The sequence below is a fragment of the Oryctolagus cuniculus genome, chromosome 4 (genome assembly GCF_964237555.1).
Source record: "Oryctolagus cuniculus chromosome 4, mOryCun1.1, whole genome shotgun sequence".
In the NCBI taxonomy this organism is placed as follows: domain Eukaryota; kingdom Metazoa; phylum Chordata; class Mammalia; order Lagomorpha; family Leporidae; genus Oryctolagus; species Oryctolagus cuniculus.
Window position 1 is genome coordinate 54404906 of NC_091435.1, and position 15882 is coordinate 54420787.

The window sequence follows — 15882 nt, forward strand, 5'->3', positions numbered from 1 at the left end:
TTATCCAGCACTTACTGTATGCCCTGCATTCCTCTGGGACTGTGCTAGCTATTGGATAATTGCAGTCATTAAACTCCTTTTTGCCTGACCTCCCACAGTGCAATGTAGATGTCTGTACCACAAAATGAACACCTGAGTTCTGCCTGAATTATCCATGTATTATTTTATAAAAGTCTTGTCTTTTCAACTTTATTATAGTTGTATCTTAAGTTTCTTCTGAATCTCACACCATCAAGCACAAGGCTTAAGTACTTAGTAATGATTCTAGGGAGAATAATGCCAAATATATTATCAAGAGAGTTGGCTTCTGGTCTGGCTTTGCAAATACTTAACTGCAAGTTTTTGGGGATTTCCTAGTTGAGGGAATTTCCTCGTGATGGCCCTTACTTTTCTCAATTCATACATCAGAGGGTTGGTCTAGATTGCTAGGTCTTTTCTAGCTTAAATCTTGTGATTTGAGATTTCTTTAATTTTTATAGATAGTCTGATAGATTGATTCATTGTAGTGGCATTGACAGGAATAGAAAGGTTGCAAGTGGACCTGGATATGCAAAGATGATATTAGGCTCAGTTTTTAATGTGTGAAATTTGAGGAGCAGTAGAATATACAGAAATTAAGAATGGAAATACAGATTTGGATTTGAAATCAGGGTAGAAGAACTGTTATTCCAACTGACTGACCTCTCAATATATGGTTAATGTCCTCAGCAAGACACATAGCCACAGATATTTAGATTTGACAGAGATGTACAAATCCATTCCGTGCTTTTGTTTTACTTACAAGGAAAGAGGGTTATATGGAATTGTCTAGAGTTACATACTAGTTGCAGATGCAGTCTGAAAACTTACTTGTAAAATTTAGCTCAGCTTTCTGGGAAGGAAAAGCAATCAAATAGCATCATCACTGTATCCAAGTTTTGACCTCTGTAATTAAATGGTGTTGTATGGAAATTGCTGAATTGTGCAGTTACGAGGATATGGTTTTGTGACAATTGCTGAAAGTTAAGTCATAGTGTATAGTCCCAGATGGTTTTTTGGTACCCACATGAGGTAATTACCCTTTCTGTATCCATGCCCAGATTTTGTGTTAGGACTGGGGTGTATGAACCCTAAGCCATCACACTGTAATTCTCTATAGAATTATAATACCAAAATATATGTTTGTGGGAGGTCTCCATTTTGTTCTGACAGAGAACTGGCTATCCCTGACAAAGGTCAAATGGAGATCTGGCATCCATTTCACTACTTGCAAGACATAGTCTCAAGAATATGTAATACAAGCAGCTCCTTGCCAGAAAATGGAAAGGAAATGATTGCACTTGAGTACAATGTATTCTACAACAATAGTTTAGTGTGCATGAAATTTAAAACTGCTGGCTTTCCAAATATTATTTCTAAAAGTATACCTGATTTATTTTCTAAAGTGTTATACCCACTATATTTTGCCCTGTGGAATACTCTTAAAAGCTGAGATGTAAGACCAAAGAAGCTGAAAAGCCTAATGGCAATAGCAGCAAGAAAGTACTCTAGTGTAGTGGGTTTACTGGTATCTCCTACATGTTCTGTGTTCATGAGCATTACATTTTGCTATGTTATTTTACCATAGGGGTCCTTTTTTTCCTACCCATCATGATCTCATAGTGCCTTAGAAACATCACTATCATGTCTTAAGTTTTTTGTGGTGTGCCTATTTTACACAGTGAACAAATTATTTGGGGTATATGTCAGTAAAGACCTTATCTAAGTTCTTCAGCCCATATCTAGCCCAGGAACTGGCTTGTAGCAGACATTTAATCAATTTTATACAATGAATGAATGAATCAATGGTAAGCAGCATCAGCTAACTAGTTAATTTAACCAAAGAGTTCAATAAATTAACACACTTATTCACTTTTGTGATTCAAGGAAATATGCAAAGCTTCTAGAAGGAAGTTTGGATGTTTTTGAGAGAAACCTTTGAAGGTAGTCCAATATATTCTGTTAACAATAGGATCAACTGTAACTCAACCAGTGTTTCAGTCACCTTGCTTGTTCCCAGTCTGGAAAATAGACTTTTCATGGTAGACGTGGGTCCATGATTGAAGTCTTTGTTTATAAAGTTGCTTCAGCCATACAGAGCTGGAAGTGCTTTGTTCTTCATGAAAACCTAACAAGAAAGGACTTGTACAGAGTGTGGCCAAGGCCATGACTCCTGAAGGTGGTAGAATCTTGGTGACTCACTCAAAGGTCCCTGTAGCCCCTGCCTTACTGATCTATCTAGTCAAACCCAGGAAGGACCAGAATAAAAAGTTAATTCTACTTCTGATTCTTCACCATTGCTTGACTTTGAGAAATGACCATTTGAACGCTTGTTTTATAAAATCGGAATATCAGTGCTAACCTACTTGGCCAAGATATTATGAAAAGTAATTTAAGGCTTTAAAAGAATCCATGATTGAAGCCACAGTTTTTATACTGAGTTGCCATAACAATATTTGTTTCCTGCCTTAGTGGTTATTCCAAGGCCAGAAATGCAGTAATATATATGGTTAGTACACAGAGTTTGCTTTCATATTTTGAAAGAATGCATAGTTTAAAAAAAAATCTTTGTTTTATTTTGTAGCCTTTTTCCCTACATTGAGACTGAAACAGAAAAAAATTTATGCAAGTTATTTTGGAAGACAAAATTGAAATTTCATTTATGGGAAAATTTTGCAAAATTACACTGAAAGTGATTTTTTGTTTTGGCTTTCCTATGAAGCCATCCAGAAAGGCAAAAAATCACTGGCATTGCCTTTGTGTAAAACCTTTCACATAGACTTCTCTTGTAATTCAGCCAAATACATAATTCAGGTCATTGGTGACACATATATCCACACATTGGAGCTGTTAGGAAAGCAGAAAGTTGTCATGAAATGTGGATATAATATTTTCATGTATACAGACCAAACCGCACAGATTACAACTAAGGAAACTTTACATTAACATGCTTGGGAACAGACTTTCCTGAGCTGATCCCTGCCCCCACCAGCGCTTGGTGGGAAAGCCAACTGGTGACTGATTACGACAGCGACATCACTTGGCAAACATTTTGGCCTGAACTCAATGTGTGACATCAGGCTCCTTTAGGGTTTTCCACATAAACTGAATTCTCCAAAGTAAATACAGAAATTGAGCCTTAATTTGAAATTCATCATTACATCCTCCAAGGTCTCATTAACAACCTCAATCATGTATTTCTTAATTTTCATTTTATTTCCAAGGAGATATTAACCAATGCTTAAAGAATGAGTGTGAAACCTTCAGTTTCAATCAGATAGACCTTTGTAGCTTTCCTCCTCCAACCCCCACTTTATGAGAGTTAAGGTACCTTTGTTTCACTGTGCCAAGGGTCACTAATTTGGGAGTGGCTTACATCACTTTGTTTGAGGAAGGAAGTAAACATTATTCTTTGACCCCTTAGGGTAAGTTAGTCTTGCTTTTTTGAGGGTGGCTGTGTGATAAAGAGGAAGTACTCCTGCATATGTTTGAGTGCTCAGTGATGGTGTGTGTTTTGCCTTGCCACCTGAAAATGAGACATATTACTGATATTTCACCTTCTTGTATGTCAGCACCTCCTTCGGCTGTGTACCTGAAATCATTAGAGTTTCCTCCATTTTGTCAGGTGGTGTTCATCTAATACTTTGATGTACATGGCTTTACAGCAGGTGAAAGTCAGTTATGCCTCATGAGACCTGCAGTCTACTGGGAAGGCAGAGGAGAAAAAAGGGAGGGCGAATACAAATGTACCATACAGGCAAAGCAGGGGATGAGTCACCTGTGCATCAGATGCACTGAGGGTAGGTTTAACGTTCTCTCACCCAGAGAGTTCATCTGGAAGCTACTCCCTGGCAAATGGAAATGGTACATGTTCTCATATCTTTTGGAGTGACTGATCAGGGAGTGAGAGACCCTGTTTAGCCTGCTGCTTGGTGGTGGTATGTTTAATGAAATTTTTCAAGGCAACTTTATGTACTATATAGGTTTAAAAAATACATAATCTCTGAAATTCTTCCTTTTAAACTCATTTGACACCTGTAGAAATACAATTTTTAGTATTCTGATTCCATTGTATACACTTTACATTTATCCTACTATTTTTCTTTCCCTACAGCCCATGACCTTTATTCCCTCTGATCTTTGTTCCCATTCTCAGTGTTGTTCCTCTTTGCTCTTTTAGTTTAAATCATTTTCACCATCTGCCTCCCAATGTTATATAGTGTCGCTTCTGGATCGTCTTCCTGAAGATAATAAGAGCTACAACAATGAGTGCTATCACTGTAGCCCAGCAGCCCATCCATCACCTTCCCCCTCTGAAATCTCTACCATTTTGCCTTCTCTATTGATGTTCTCAGCCCTTTGGGCAGGCATATCTCAGACAGAAAGTGTTCAGCAAGTTAGTGCCAAGTAATTATGTAGGCTAAATGAGGCCACTGGTGCCAAACCCCTGGAGTTTGAAATAATATTTAATATTACATTGTCTCATTGAATAACAGATCTTAAATTGTCATGTCTGCATCTAATCTTCTCTTGGTGCCAGATTTCTTGTGCTCCTTTAATCTGCCCCTGTAGGTATTTGAGTTCATGATGCAGTAAGTTAACAAGGACCCCTTACCTCTGCCACCATGTAGTGAGTGAAAAATCTAGAAAGATTAGACTGGGTCTGAAGGCTATGGAATATCTACCATGAAATTAACTGAAAAGTAAAAGTTTGCTATTAGCCTTGATATTGGTGTAATGTCAGTTACCTAGCTCAAATGATAAAGCAGTTGAGATTACCAGTGTTTTGAAAAAGGAAATCATAGCTTATTTTTTCTGTGTTAGAACACAGCATCATTAATTATCTAACTCATAAAAGTACACATAGAAATATCAAAAGTGAAGTAAGTCTCCAGTAAAAATTTGGCATTGCAAGTGATCATTATTTCCTATTTTATAGTATCGATAGAGAGGGTTAATTGTTGTATTCAGTTTAATATGGGTACTTGCACATTTTAAGATGGTTGAGCATAGGAGGCCAAAGTGGAACAAAATAATCTACCCCAAATATGGTTTGCCTACCAAACTTTCCTTATTTGCAGCCAAATGTCTCAAAATACTAGTTTAAATGTTAAACTTCTATAATCTCATTTATTCTTTACAGCATTGCCATTTGGCTTCTGCCCTTGTTGCTTTATTGAAATGGTTCATTAATTTCCCCAATGTATTCTTTGTCATCAAATCCTAGGACATTTCTCATCTTTTCTGTGTTCATTGGTGCTGTTTGTCTTTTCATGCTTCATTTCATTGCTTCTTTTCTGGTCCTTCTGCCATTATTTCTTAGGTTCCTTGACCTCTTTTCCTCAGGAAAACCACTGACCATTTTGATATATTGTAGGGTTCCTCTTTCAGCATTCTCTACCCTCACTGCACCGACAGTCAGAGAGCTTTTATTGTATCTAACTTCCTTCCCACCGAACATTGGAGTATACCAAGGTACCTGGTACTCAACATGTCTAAAACAAGATTTGTGTTGTACTCACCCCTTCTCCTAACACAATTCATCCTGCTCAATGAAAATCCTGCAACAACAAAAATCTATGCCATATTCATATTCCATATCTTGGTGAATAACCTGAGTGCTTTTCAGTAGCTCCCTTTCATTGCTCTGCTCTCCAATCTCTTAAGTGACTAACTCATAGGGACTGTACATTATGAATATTTCTTGTTCACACCCCTCCCTCCAATTCCATGTCCATTGGGACACATCCCGTTATCTTCTTCATCGGAATGTTTGCCTCCTATGCAGGCTTCCTGTTCCAGTCTAAACTTCCTCCAGTCTTTCCTCTATGTTATCTTAGTGATTTTTTAAAGAAGCCTATTTGTTCATTTCATTCCTCATCTTGTGATTTTTCATTTGCTGCTTTTTGCCTGCAGTATAAAGTCCAAGTGCTGATGGAGCTAGCCTTTCCCTTTCTCATCCTGCACTCAAACCTGTGCTATAGCCGTGTGAAAGCTTGAGTTCCCTTTGCAGTGATGTTGTTTTCCCATCTCCATGCTATAACACTTACTTCTCCCTTTACTATCAATATGGTTTCCATTCTTGTTTGCCTGGAGACTAGACTCCTGTGGCTTGCATTTAACATGACATTCGTTGCAGTTAGGTGCCCAGCACTTACCCTCTCATAGTCCTTGTCACATCCTGTTATTTTGGCATTGTTTTAGTAATGTTTTTTCTTCACCATAGACAATGACATCTTAAGAGCAGAAGTTGTACTATAATCATCCATAGATCCCTAATATGTGGTACACTGTGCAGCCTATAGTGAGAGGTTAGTAATAGTTGGCAGAATGGCTCATTGTTTGATTCAAAGCAGGCTTACCTTTCACATTCCTGTTCTAGTAAGCTTATAAATTCATCACTCTTCTCCATGTATTCTTTGTGTTTTCTCTTTTCTTCCTCCAACTCCAGGATAGTTTGCCTATGGGATTTTTCTGCCATTAAAAGCTGTCCCAAGATTCTTTTGTGAGATTCTTTATGTTTTTCCACAACTTTGTCCAACTATAAAAGAAAACATTTATTATCTGTTAATTGTAAATTGTTCATAATACTGTCTTCTCTCAATGTTTTAGAGTTGTTCTTGTTTTACTAATTAATTCAGCAATAAGATTTTTAACTCCTTGTTTCAGTTTATCATTATTCTTGTTAACTGATATTTCTTGGTGCATTTCAACACAAATGTAGACTTTACATTGCCATCAAAATTTCCCAGAGAGAATAATTTGTGCTTCCATACATATCAGAACAATTTCCTCATATTTCATTCCCAACACTCTCTTTTCTTTCCAGAATTCTATACTAAAGGAATATTGAGGGTGAGAATCCTTGCACAGTGTTTGATTTTGTAGCTACATTAGCTGATTTCTTATACCCCAGACCACCTTAAAGTACTCTCTATCTGTAAAACCCTCTTAGATCCCTTGATCTGTTTTTCTTTTTTAAGCATCAAGAAGATATTTCCAATACACAGGTCATTAATTCTATATTGATGAGTAGTATGAATGTGATCAAATGTAAGCACTATGTCCTTTCTGGATTTCACAGCACTGTACTTACATCTTTGTTTTAAAATAATTGCTCTATGCCTTATTTATATGTTTCTGTCCCCCTCTACACTATAAATGCCTTGAGGACAGGGCTTATCTACATCCTAAATTCTTAGCATCTAACAAGCTACTTTACATATCATAGGTACACAGTAAATTTTTACAGATTGAAGACAGGTAAGCTAGGAATCAAGAAAGAAAAGAGGGTGATGAGGAGCTCTATAAAAGTATAAATGGCTTAGGATCTTTTTCCAGTGATAAATTAAGATGGATTAAGAACATGGCTTTGAAACATGTGAGTTTTCAGATTAAATACTAAATGCTGTTGTTAGAACATCATGATAGTTGGTTTTTGCCTTTTCCCTTTATTGTAAAAGATTAAAATTTTATGACACTGTGTGAATATGAAGCCAATTTATACTAAAAAGCATATACTTGAGTAGGAATCCAAAGCACAAAATGGCCAGCTCATTTTAGAAAAACAGAACTAAGGTGTGTGTCCCAGCATATGGAACCCAACAAATTCTCTCTGACCTCTGAATGCTAGGCTGGATTTGATAATTTCTAAGATCAATTCTAGTGCCACAGTTTTCTCAAGGCAACAAGTATTTATTAATTGCCTATTCTACCATATGTACCTAATACTGTGATAGTTGCCATGGAGAATACAAGAGATGTTTGAAGTTGAAGTGCTTATACTCTCACTAGAAAGAAAAGAAAAATACACGTAAAACAGTTCAGAGCAATGTAAGTTAATGCATCCTCAAGTACTAAGGGATTATCAAAGAATGACTCCGTTTTTTAATCTGTCCCCACTTGCAGTTTAATTGAAACCTAGGATAGAAAACCGGAAGCCTCCTTAGTCATTTCAGGGGCCTCTAGGGGCAGAAAGATTGAAAAGATGGCTTCCTGGTGTTTCTTGTGTGGTGACAAGCTTTCAGCTTATCAATTTAGCTTCCCCAATAGCATGTCCTATTCTCTGCCCTTAGTAAAATCCAACTTTTTGCCTAGAGTGAAAGAAATATACTAAGTCCCAGTATGTGGATTTTTGCTTTCATCCTTTCATTGTTAGAAGGAATGAAGAATGAGAGGTTTTGTGTATATTCTTTTGGTTGCTGAATATTTGTTTAGAAAGAAACAATAATTTTTTTAAAGATTTATTTATCTGAAAGTCAGTTACACAGAGAGATAAGGAGAGGCAGAGAGAGAGAGAGAGAGAGAGAGAGAGGTAGGTCTTCCATTCGCTGGTTCACTCCCCAGTTGACCGCAATGGCCAGAGCTGTGCCGATCCAAAGCTAGGAACCAGGAGCTTCTTCTGGGTCTCGCATATGGGCGCAGGAGCCAAGGACTTGGGCCATCTTCTACTGCTTTCCTAGGCCATAGAAAAGAGCTGGATGGGAAGTGGAGCAGCCAGAACTCGAACCAGCGACCACATGGGATGCCGACACTACTGGCTTCACCTGCTACCCCACAGCACCAGCCCTCCCCGCCCCCCATTTGATTTTCTTTGTATGCTATAACTTTGTTTTTTCTCATTCTTTCCTACTGGTTTTTGTAAATTGTCCTTCTCTTAATATACTTTCTTTTGATTACTCTAAATAAACAGATAGGGCTAAAACTAATCCAGAAAGTGGCCAAAGTGACCTATTCGGTAGATCAATAGTGAACAAATATGCATACATGAATTACATCTTCTTCCTATCTGTACTGAAAACCTGATTTTCTTTGATGACACTGAAATCTTGAAAGAGTGACTTTTCTTATTGCCTTCATGTCTCACGCTCTAGAAATGGAACATGGCTCCACACTGCCACTGCCAGAGCCTTCCGAAATCTCTTTCAAATCTCATTCTCACTATGAGTGATGATAGTCTTCTCTCATTCTCATTTTGGTCTGGGTAACTTCAGGTCAATTCCTCAAAAATCTTTCTTTCCATTCTTGATAGCATTGTGAGTGATTTTTCAATTTAGCTGGACCTGTGTATGTGTGATTCTTGTCTTTATACTTGGTCAGCATCCAGTCTGTTTCCTCAAAACATCTGTTTGAATGAAGTCCATGTTACCCCTAGTACTAGACCTGAACACATCCGTACCTGCTTATTATTGTGTCTTATCTTACTTGATTGAGAAGGCTCAATCAAGTATAAATACTCAGTGTTTTCTTCCACTTCTGCTATTCATATAGCTTTCCTGTATCCTTTTACATTCTGAACTTCTTCAACTAGTCACATGTTATTGTTCATATATTCATATATAATATTCATACATTGTTCTATATTTTATAAAATTTTCAAAAGTAAGTTAATTATAATCAATTCAAACCTTTGTGTCTTTTCCATTCCATTGTTGATTAGAAAGAAGAAAGGTTCAAAGTGTATAAAGCCAGAAGCCAGTATACAGAACTTGCTCTTTTTGTTTCTGGCTCAGGATATCTCTTCTATGTAGGTCATCTATGCAGTTAATAGTGTTTTTTATATGTTACCTAACATTTTGATACTTTTTAAATTATGTGACTTTATGATATTCTGACATATTGCCAGAATGGGATTCTTTCATGTTCTACCTAAGCCCTACCCGTCATGAGGATTTCCTTTTTTGTTTTTACGCTTTTATTTGTTTATGTATGTATTTGAAGGGCAGAGTGAAAGAGAAAGGGGGCGAGACAGAGAAAGATCTTCCATCTGCTGGTTCACTCCCCAAATGCCTTTAAAGCCAGGGCTAGATCAGAAGTGGAGACAGTACTCGATCCCAGCACGTCATTATAGGATGGGGCATCCCAAGTAGTGTCTTAACCTGCTATGCCTCAATGCCTGCCCCACAGGTTCTGAACCTTGGCTTTCCTAATTGCAACATCTAAATTTTATTCCTTGATTATCCTTTTATAGCAGTCTGTGGTTGTTGATCATTTGTTTTTGGTCAATCCGTCAGAGATATTAAACAATCTGAAGGTGGAGCCAGCATTGTAGCATAGTAGGTAAAGCCACCTCTTGAGATACCAGCATCCTGTTTGGGTGCCAGTTCATGTCCCAGCTGCCCCACTTCTGATCCAGCTCCCTGATAATGGCCTGGGAAGACAGCAGAAGATGGCCCAAATGCTTGGGCCCCTGGTACCCCTATGGATGACCTGGAGGAAGCTCCTGGCTTCTGGCTTTGGCCTGTCCCTGGCCCAGCCCCAGCCATTGCGGCCATCTGGGGAGTGAACCAGCAAATGGAAGATCTTTCTTTCTCTGTCTCTTTCTCTCTCTGTAATTCTGACTTTCAAACAAATAAATCTTTTTGTTTTTGTTTTTGTTTTTTTTTGACAGGCAGAGTGGACAGTGAGAGAGAGAGACAGAGAGAAAGGTATTCCTTTTTCCATTGGTTCACCCCCCAATGGCTTCTGTGGCCAGCGTGCTGCGGCTGGTGCACCACACTGATCCGAAGCCAGGAGCCAGGTGTTTCTCCTGGTCTCCCTTGCAGGTGCAGGGCCCAAGCACTTGGGCCATCCTCCACTGCACTCCCGGGCCATAGCAGAGAGCTGGACTGGAAGAAGAGCAACCAGGACAGAATCTGGCGCCCCGACCGGGACTAGAACCCGGTGTGCTGGCGCCTCAAGGTGGAGGATTAGCCTATTGAGCCACGGCGCGGGCCACAAATAAATCTTTAAAAAGTAAACACCCTGAGGCATGAAGTACAACTATTTTTTTTATATCAGTTCTTCAAATATAATTAAGTAAAGGAATAAAAAGAAAATTTAAAGGCAGTTATATATTTGCTTAAAATAAGTACTATAAGTATTGCCCTAAATGTATGCTTATAAGACACTCAGATTCTTTTGTTATACTACGTTGATAAATCCCAAATGTTATATTTACTATGATCTATCTTTGAAAGCACTAAGAATGTGTTAAGCCATTAGCTCAAGTTTCTCTCTCTCTCTCTCTCTCTCTCTCTCTCTCTCTTTTAATGGTAACTTCCAATGTGAAATCCTAGATTAGAAAGGAATAGAAAGTTAAACTACTGGGGACTGAGTTCTTCCCTCTTCTCCATCTCCATCTTGATTACAGCTCTACATTCTATTCCTATTCCCACCCAGATCTTTTGTTCCACTTCATAGGCCTTAACTAGTTTTGCACCTTACTGTCAGTATTCCTGCCACACCAAGTAACCAAGAGCAATTTGTTCTGTTTTGCCTTAAGAACTACATAAATTCCCTCTAGTTTACCCTAGACATGAATAAGATTTTTTTTAAGTTTTTCAAAAAGAACAGTATCAGGAAAATAAAAACATGTGTGTTGGGGATGGGAGGAGGTATGTTATCACTCCGAGATGGGGGGAGGTGAAAGAATAACCTTTCAGCACTCAAATGAGTTTTCTCCTGTGATACCCAGGTTTAATGGACACACTGCCCCCTTAACCTTTCTTTTCTTCAACTCCATCTAGAGAATTCTAGTTAGAACTCTCCTTTACTATTCATTCTCTGGTTGTCCACTTCTCACCCATTGCTCCTTCAGTAGAGGGCTAGGGTACTGAGTTGTGTCAATACATTTTGTGACCTCCAAGGAACTGGATATACTGGTAGCTGAAGAAAGAAGGGCAAGTGGGGCAAGTAGAAGGAAAGAAGAAAACTGGCATATTATGGTTTTGGAAGTATGAGAGGTGTGGTGGTGTGGTGAGAGTATAGAGGTATCTGAGGAAGTGGTAATCAAAGGAGATTGGATTTGTAAAGCAGCATGGATGATAATTTCCAGGGGCACTTTGCAGAGTGAGGATTGCAAACATTTGCAGAAAGGGTATTTCCAGTTTTGCCTATGTATAGAATTATTTTATAACTCAGACTTGTCCTACTCATTTCAACATGAGTTTGGAATCATTCTGTTTCATTTCACACTGAAGTGTTGAGGGGTTATGCCTTTTGTGGAGTTTTGTTAGGGGCATATTCAGTGACCATTATTTTGCATTTGAGCCCAGAGAGGTGGGGGAATTTGTGCCTGATGCCCTTTCACAGGCAGTGCTTTGGGAACCAGGATAGGGTTTAAACACTGTTGACTTGTATGCAACTCCAACTCCTTTTGTTTAAAATTTGGATTAAAGCACAAGTCAACAGACCTTGGGTGGTCTCATCCTCACCCCTCAGAGAAGCAGAGCCACATGACCAGACTCCTTCACAATTTGGCAAGCTGGTAGTCTTTTCTCATGAGACACCCAAGACGAGAATAGCAAGGACATTAGAGATCAGTCCTGAGGTCGGTTGCCAGAGCTTATGTAGGGGGAATTTGTCCAAAGCTTGCTTTCATTCTCTCCAGTCCTTAACTCATGCTCCTCGTTGTTTCCTTTTTATAAAAATGAAAAATTATGAAATTTTCCACTGAAGTCTCAGAGGAAAATAGAAGAATAAAATAAGAATGCCAAGTGTTAGAAATGTCAGCAAGTAAAACAGCAAGGAGTACTGCCTCTTCTGCTCACCTTCACCATTGTAAATACTGGGCACACTTGGCGGGAAGAGCTTTTGCTGTCAATTACAATTTTGAAGGAAAAAGAGAGTAGGCACTCATCTAAAAATATATGCTTTTAAAAACTTTATTTCTTAGATAGTTTTTCAGATCATTTCCATTCATGCTCAAAATTTCTATGACATAATACCTTAGCGTTTTCAAAGAAATTAACCTCTATGGTTGAACTTTATCTGTTTTTCATTATGGCCTGGATAGCCTTCAAGTCCCCAAAAGAAGAACAGACCTGTGTTTTGGGGGGGGGGGTGCGGAGAAGGAGGAGGGAGTGAGAGAGGAAGGGAACGAGAGAGGAATTCCCTTGCATTTGGTACATTTCAGTCCTATGTTGAGAAACAAGCCTGGTTAAACTATCCTATCTATGATTCATTCTTTTCTTCTCTGAGGAACTTGTAGTATTTATCTGTTTTAGGTAGATCTTAAATATACAAAAAAGTAAACCTAAAAAAATGAAAAAGGAGTTACAGGTTTTGCTCACCTGCCAAGCCTAGTGCTTGTCTGGCTGGTGAGCTTCTTCCACCTCGCACATCTAGTACTTACCTCATTCATTGGTTTTTCATAGATGTCCTCCTGCCAAGGTACTGATTTTGCTTGAAATGCATCTCGCTGGAGAGCTTCTAACACCTTTTTTGGAGTGACAAACCCATACTGAGCTTCCAACAAAGCCAAGTCCATTTTTTCAGCCTTTAAAATACCTATGACTTCATCTCGAGCCTGTAGGAACAAAAGGTATTTCAGAAAACCTGCTTTTTCTACCAGTGTGATTTCAGCTATCAGCAAGTGTTTTTTTTTGCATTAACTGGCAGTGTTTCTTCTCTTTCAAACATAAATGAATCCTGTTTTGATATCGGACCTTTTGGAAAAGGTAACAAAACTTTGCCTTCACCTTTCTTCCAATCTCATTACACATTAATAATGTTTTTAAAAGTGATCATTATACATTGGAGGACTACATTTTAAAAAGTGTTTCACCAGCAGATAACGTGATATCCCATCAACGTACTGGCATTTTAGTTTTCATGAGTTAGGAAATAGGATTCTCCTATATTTGTAGCTGTTGTTCTTAGATTTTTATGTAGGTCAATAATGCCTTGGCAAGTCTAAGAGCCAGTTCACATAGGTTACTAAAGCATCTATTGTTATTTAAGGCAGTCCGGAAGTCATCCAGCATTATTGTTAGCCAAAGTGCCCATATACTGAAGCTGATGAGCAGTAGGGCAGAGGACATGACCTTCCACAACATGCATGCCAATTGTATGGCATAATGACAACCCTTTTAGATGTGATTAATTGCCCATTGAGTTGGCAGAAGACAATTCTGTGTATGTGTATTGGGGCCTTGATTTCAAGTACACACAAGTATGGAGCATAGGTATCTATTTCTGTGACAGCATGCACCTCAAATTGACAAGCAGTCTTCCCCTTTAAGTCTGACAGGGAAAAACCCCACCCAGCTGACCTGCAGTTCTCCTTCCAGAATGCTGAGGAGAAATAATAGGTCATCCCTTGAAAGGTCTTCTGCTTGGTGGCCATTACCACTGTGTGGCTTCTCTGACTGGGGCTGCGGAAGGAGGACATCCCATTCACTAGTGGAGTCTTTATCTTGCTGTCTGTGCTTCATATCCTCAGATATTTGAAAACTGTGGTCTTTTCTGTGTCTTGGAAATTGCTTGCGGGCTGAGCCCTTGGTATCATTGCTTCTGGAACGCATTCTTTCAGGCCTACAGGAAAGGAAGGCAATTTGTAACTCTTAATGGAAGTGGAATTTTAATAAGAGCACCTATTACTGCTTTAACAAGTCTGCATTCTTGTTATATTTACCACAGGCCAAAACTCAATCTCTCTGATGTTGAGAGCAGAGAAGGGTATTAGTAGATTCATAAATCACAGCCTTATTTACACTTCTGCTTTTAAAGTCAACATTTTAAAAAATGTGTTCTGCTTTGATGAAGGCCGCTTATATCCATGAGTAAACAGACTGTGTTTGAACTTCGTCCACTAAGCATTCCACTTCAAGGACCTAGGTCATACCTCCAACCATGGCTTAAGTGCTTGCTTAGATTAAGTCATACTTAACATAATTGTAAAATGATAAACTTGCTAATGGTTCTAACTTTCTTCAGATTCAAATTATATCATTCCCTCTGTAAGTCCTTTGCAGAGGGTGTGTTTTTGTTTTGTTAATTTTTTAGCCTCTGGTACATTATAAGAGAAATATCAGAATTACTGCTTCAAAATACTTTGGATTATTATGTTATGAAGGTAAAGTCTAATATTAAAGGAATGAAGGCTTGGTTTCTGGCTGTATTCCTGACATTCTACCAAAATTTTAGAATAGTACTTAGTTAAGTCAAAGACTTATATTTAAGCTCTTTAATTCCAAAGCAGAGATATTGCTGCCTATAGTAGTTGACTGTTAATATTTGAGAAACACAGTATCTTCATAAATGGTTATGTAATCACCCAGATTAATTAATAATAGCAAGAAAAATTATTCCATGTTTGAGGTTCAGAAGAGAAGATACCAGTTAAATTTATAGACAATTCTAATTATACACACGATTATTCATTTTACTCTTTGTCCTTAAAATCATGAAGCTTTCATCATCATTGATGCCTTTTGGTTTCTAATAATCTTTCCTTAAAAATCGGAAATGCTCAAGCAAACAAAAAAGTATATGAAATATAATGAACTGCTGCTACATTCTATCACACAAATTTGTAAAATTGTTAGCAATTTACTGTATATATTAAAAAAAAAATTAGGGGCCAGGTTGTGACACAGCAAATTAAGCCTCTGCCTGTGATGCCACCATCCTGTGTAGTCTCTGGTTTGAGTCCCAGCTGTTCCACTTTTGATCCAGCTACCTGCTAATGTGTCTGGGAAAGCAGCAGAAGATGGTCCAAGTACTTTAGGCCCCTGCACCCATGTAGGAGACCCGGATGAAGCTCCTGGTTTCTGACTTCAGCCCAGCCCAGGCCTGGTTGTTGCTGCCATTTGGGGAATGAACAAGTGGATGGATGATATCTCTCTTTCTCTCTCTCCCCCGCCCTGGTAACCTTGCCTTTCAAATGAATAAAAATAACTTGAAAAAATGGCCAAGAAAATAATTTTTAAAGCAATACATTGTAGGTAGAGTTGAAGCACCTGTTTGTTACTTCTGGAATCTGTTCTTTTCCCTTCCTACTCCAGAAGTAATGACCATCTTGAATTTGGTGTTTCTTATTGCCACACATGTTTTATACTTTAATATATATGTATATAGCTAAAAAATATATATATAGTATTG

The 15882-nt window shown here is 38.3% G+C and overlaps 2 protein-coding genes across 15 annotated transcripts in view; one reads left to right on the forward strand and one right to left on the reverse strand.

Moving 5' to 3' along the window:
* The window catches only part of CMSS1 (cms1 ribosomal small subunit homolog), a 407069-nt gene that overhangs the window by 112926 nt on the left and 278261 nt on the right, over positions 1-15882 (forward strand). The window lies entirely within an intron of this gene.
* The window catches only part of FILIP1L (filamin A interacting protein 1 like), a 299778-nt gene that overhangs the window by 99816 nt on the left and 184080 nt on the right, over positions 1-15882 (reverse strand). For all 7 annotated transcript variants that reach the window (XM_070071972.1, XM_070071975.1, XM_051859370.2 and 4 more), the window contains 3 exons: positions 14052-14313; positions 13133-13306; positions 6381-6559 (listed from right to left, as the gene is read on the reverse strand). In XM_070071972.1, the coding sequence (XP_069928073.1) occupies positions 6381-6559; positions 13133-13306; positions 14052-14303 (605 nt within the window). In that variant the 5' untranslated portion in view covers positions 14304-14313. The remainder of the gene's footprint in view (positions 1-6380; positions 6560-13132; positions 13307-14051; positions 14314-15882) is intronic.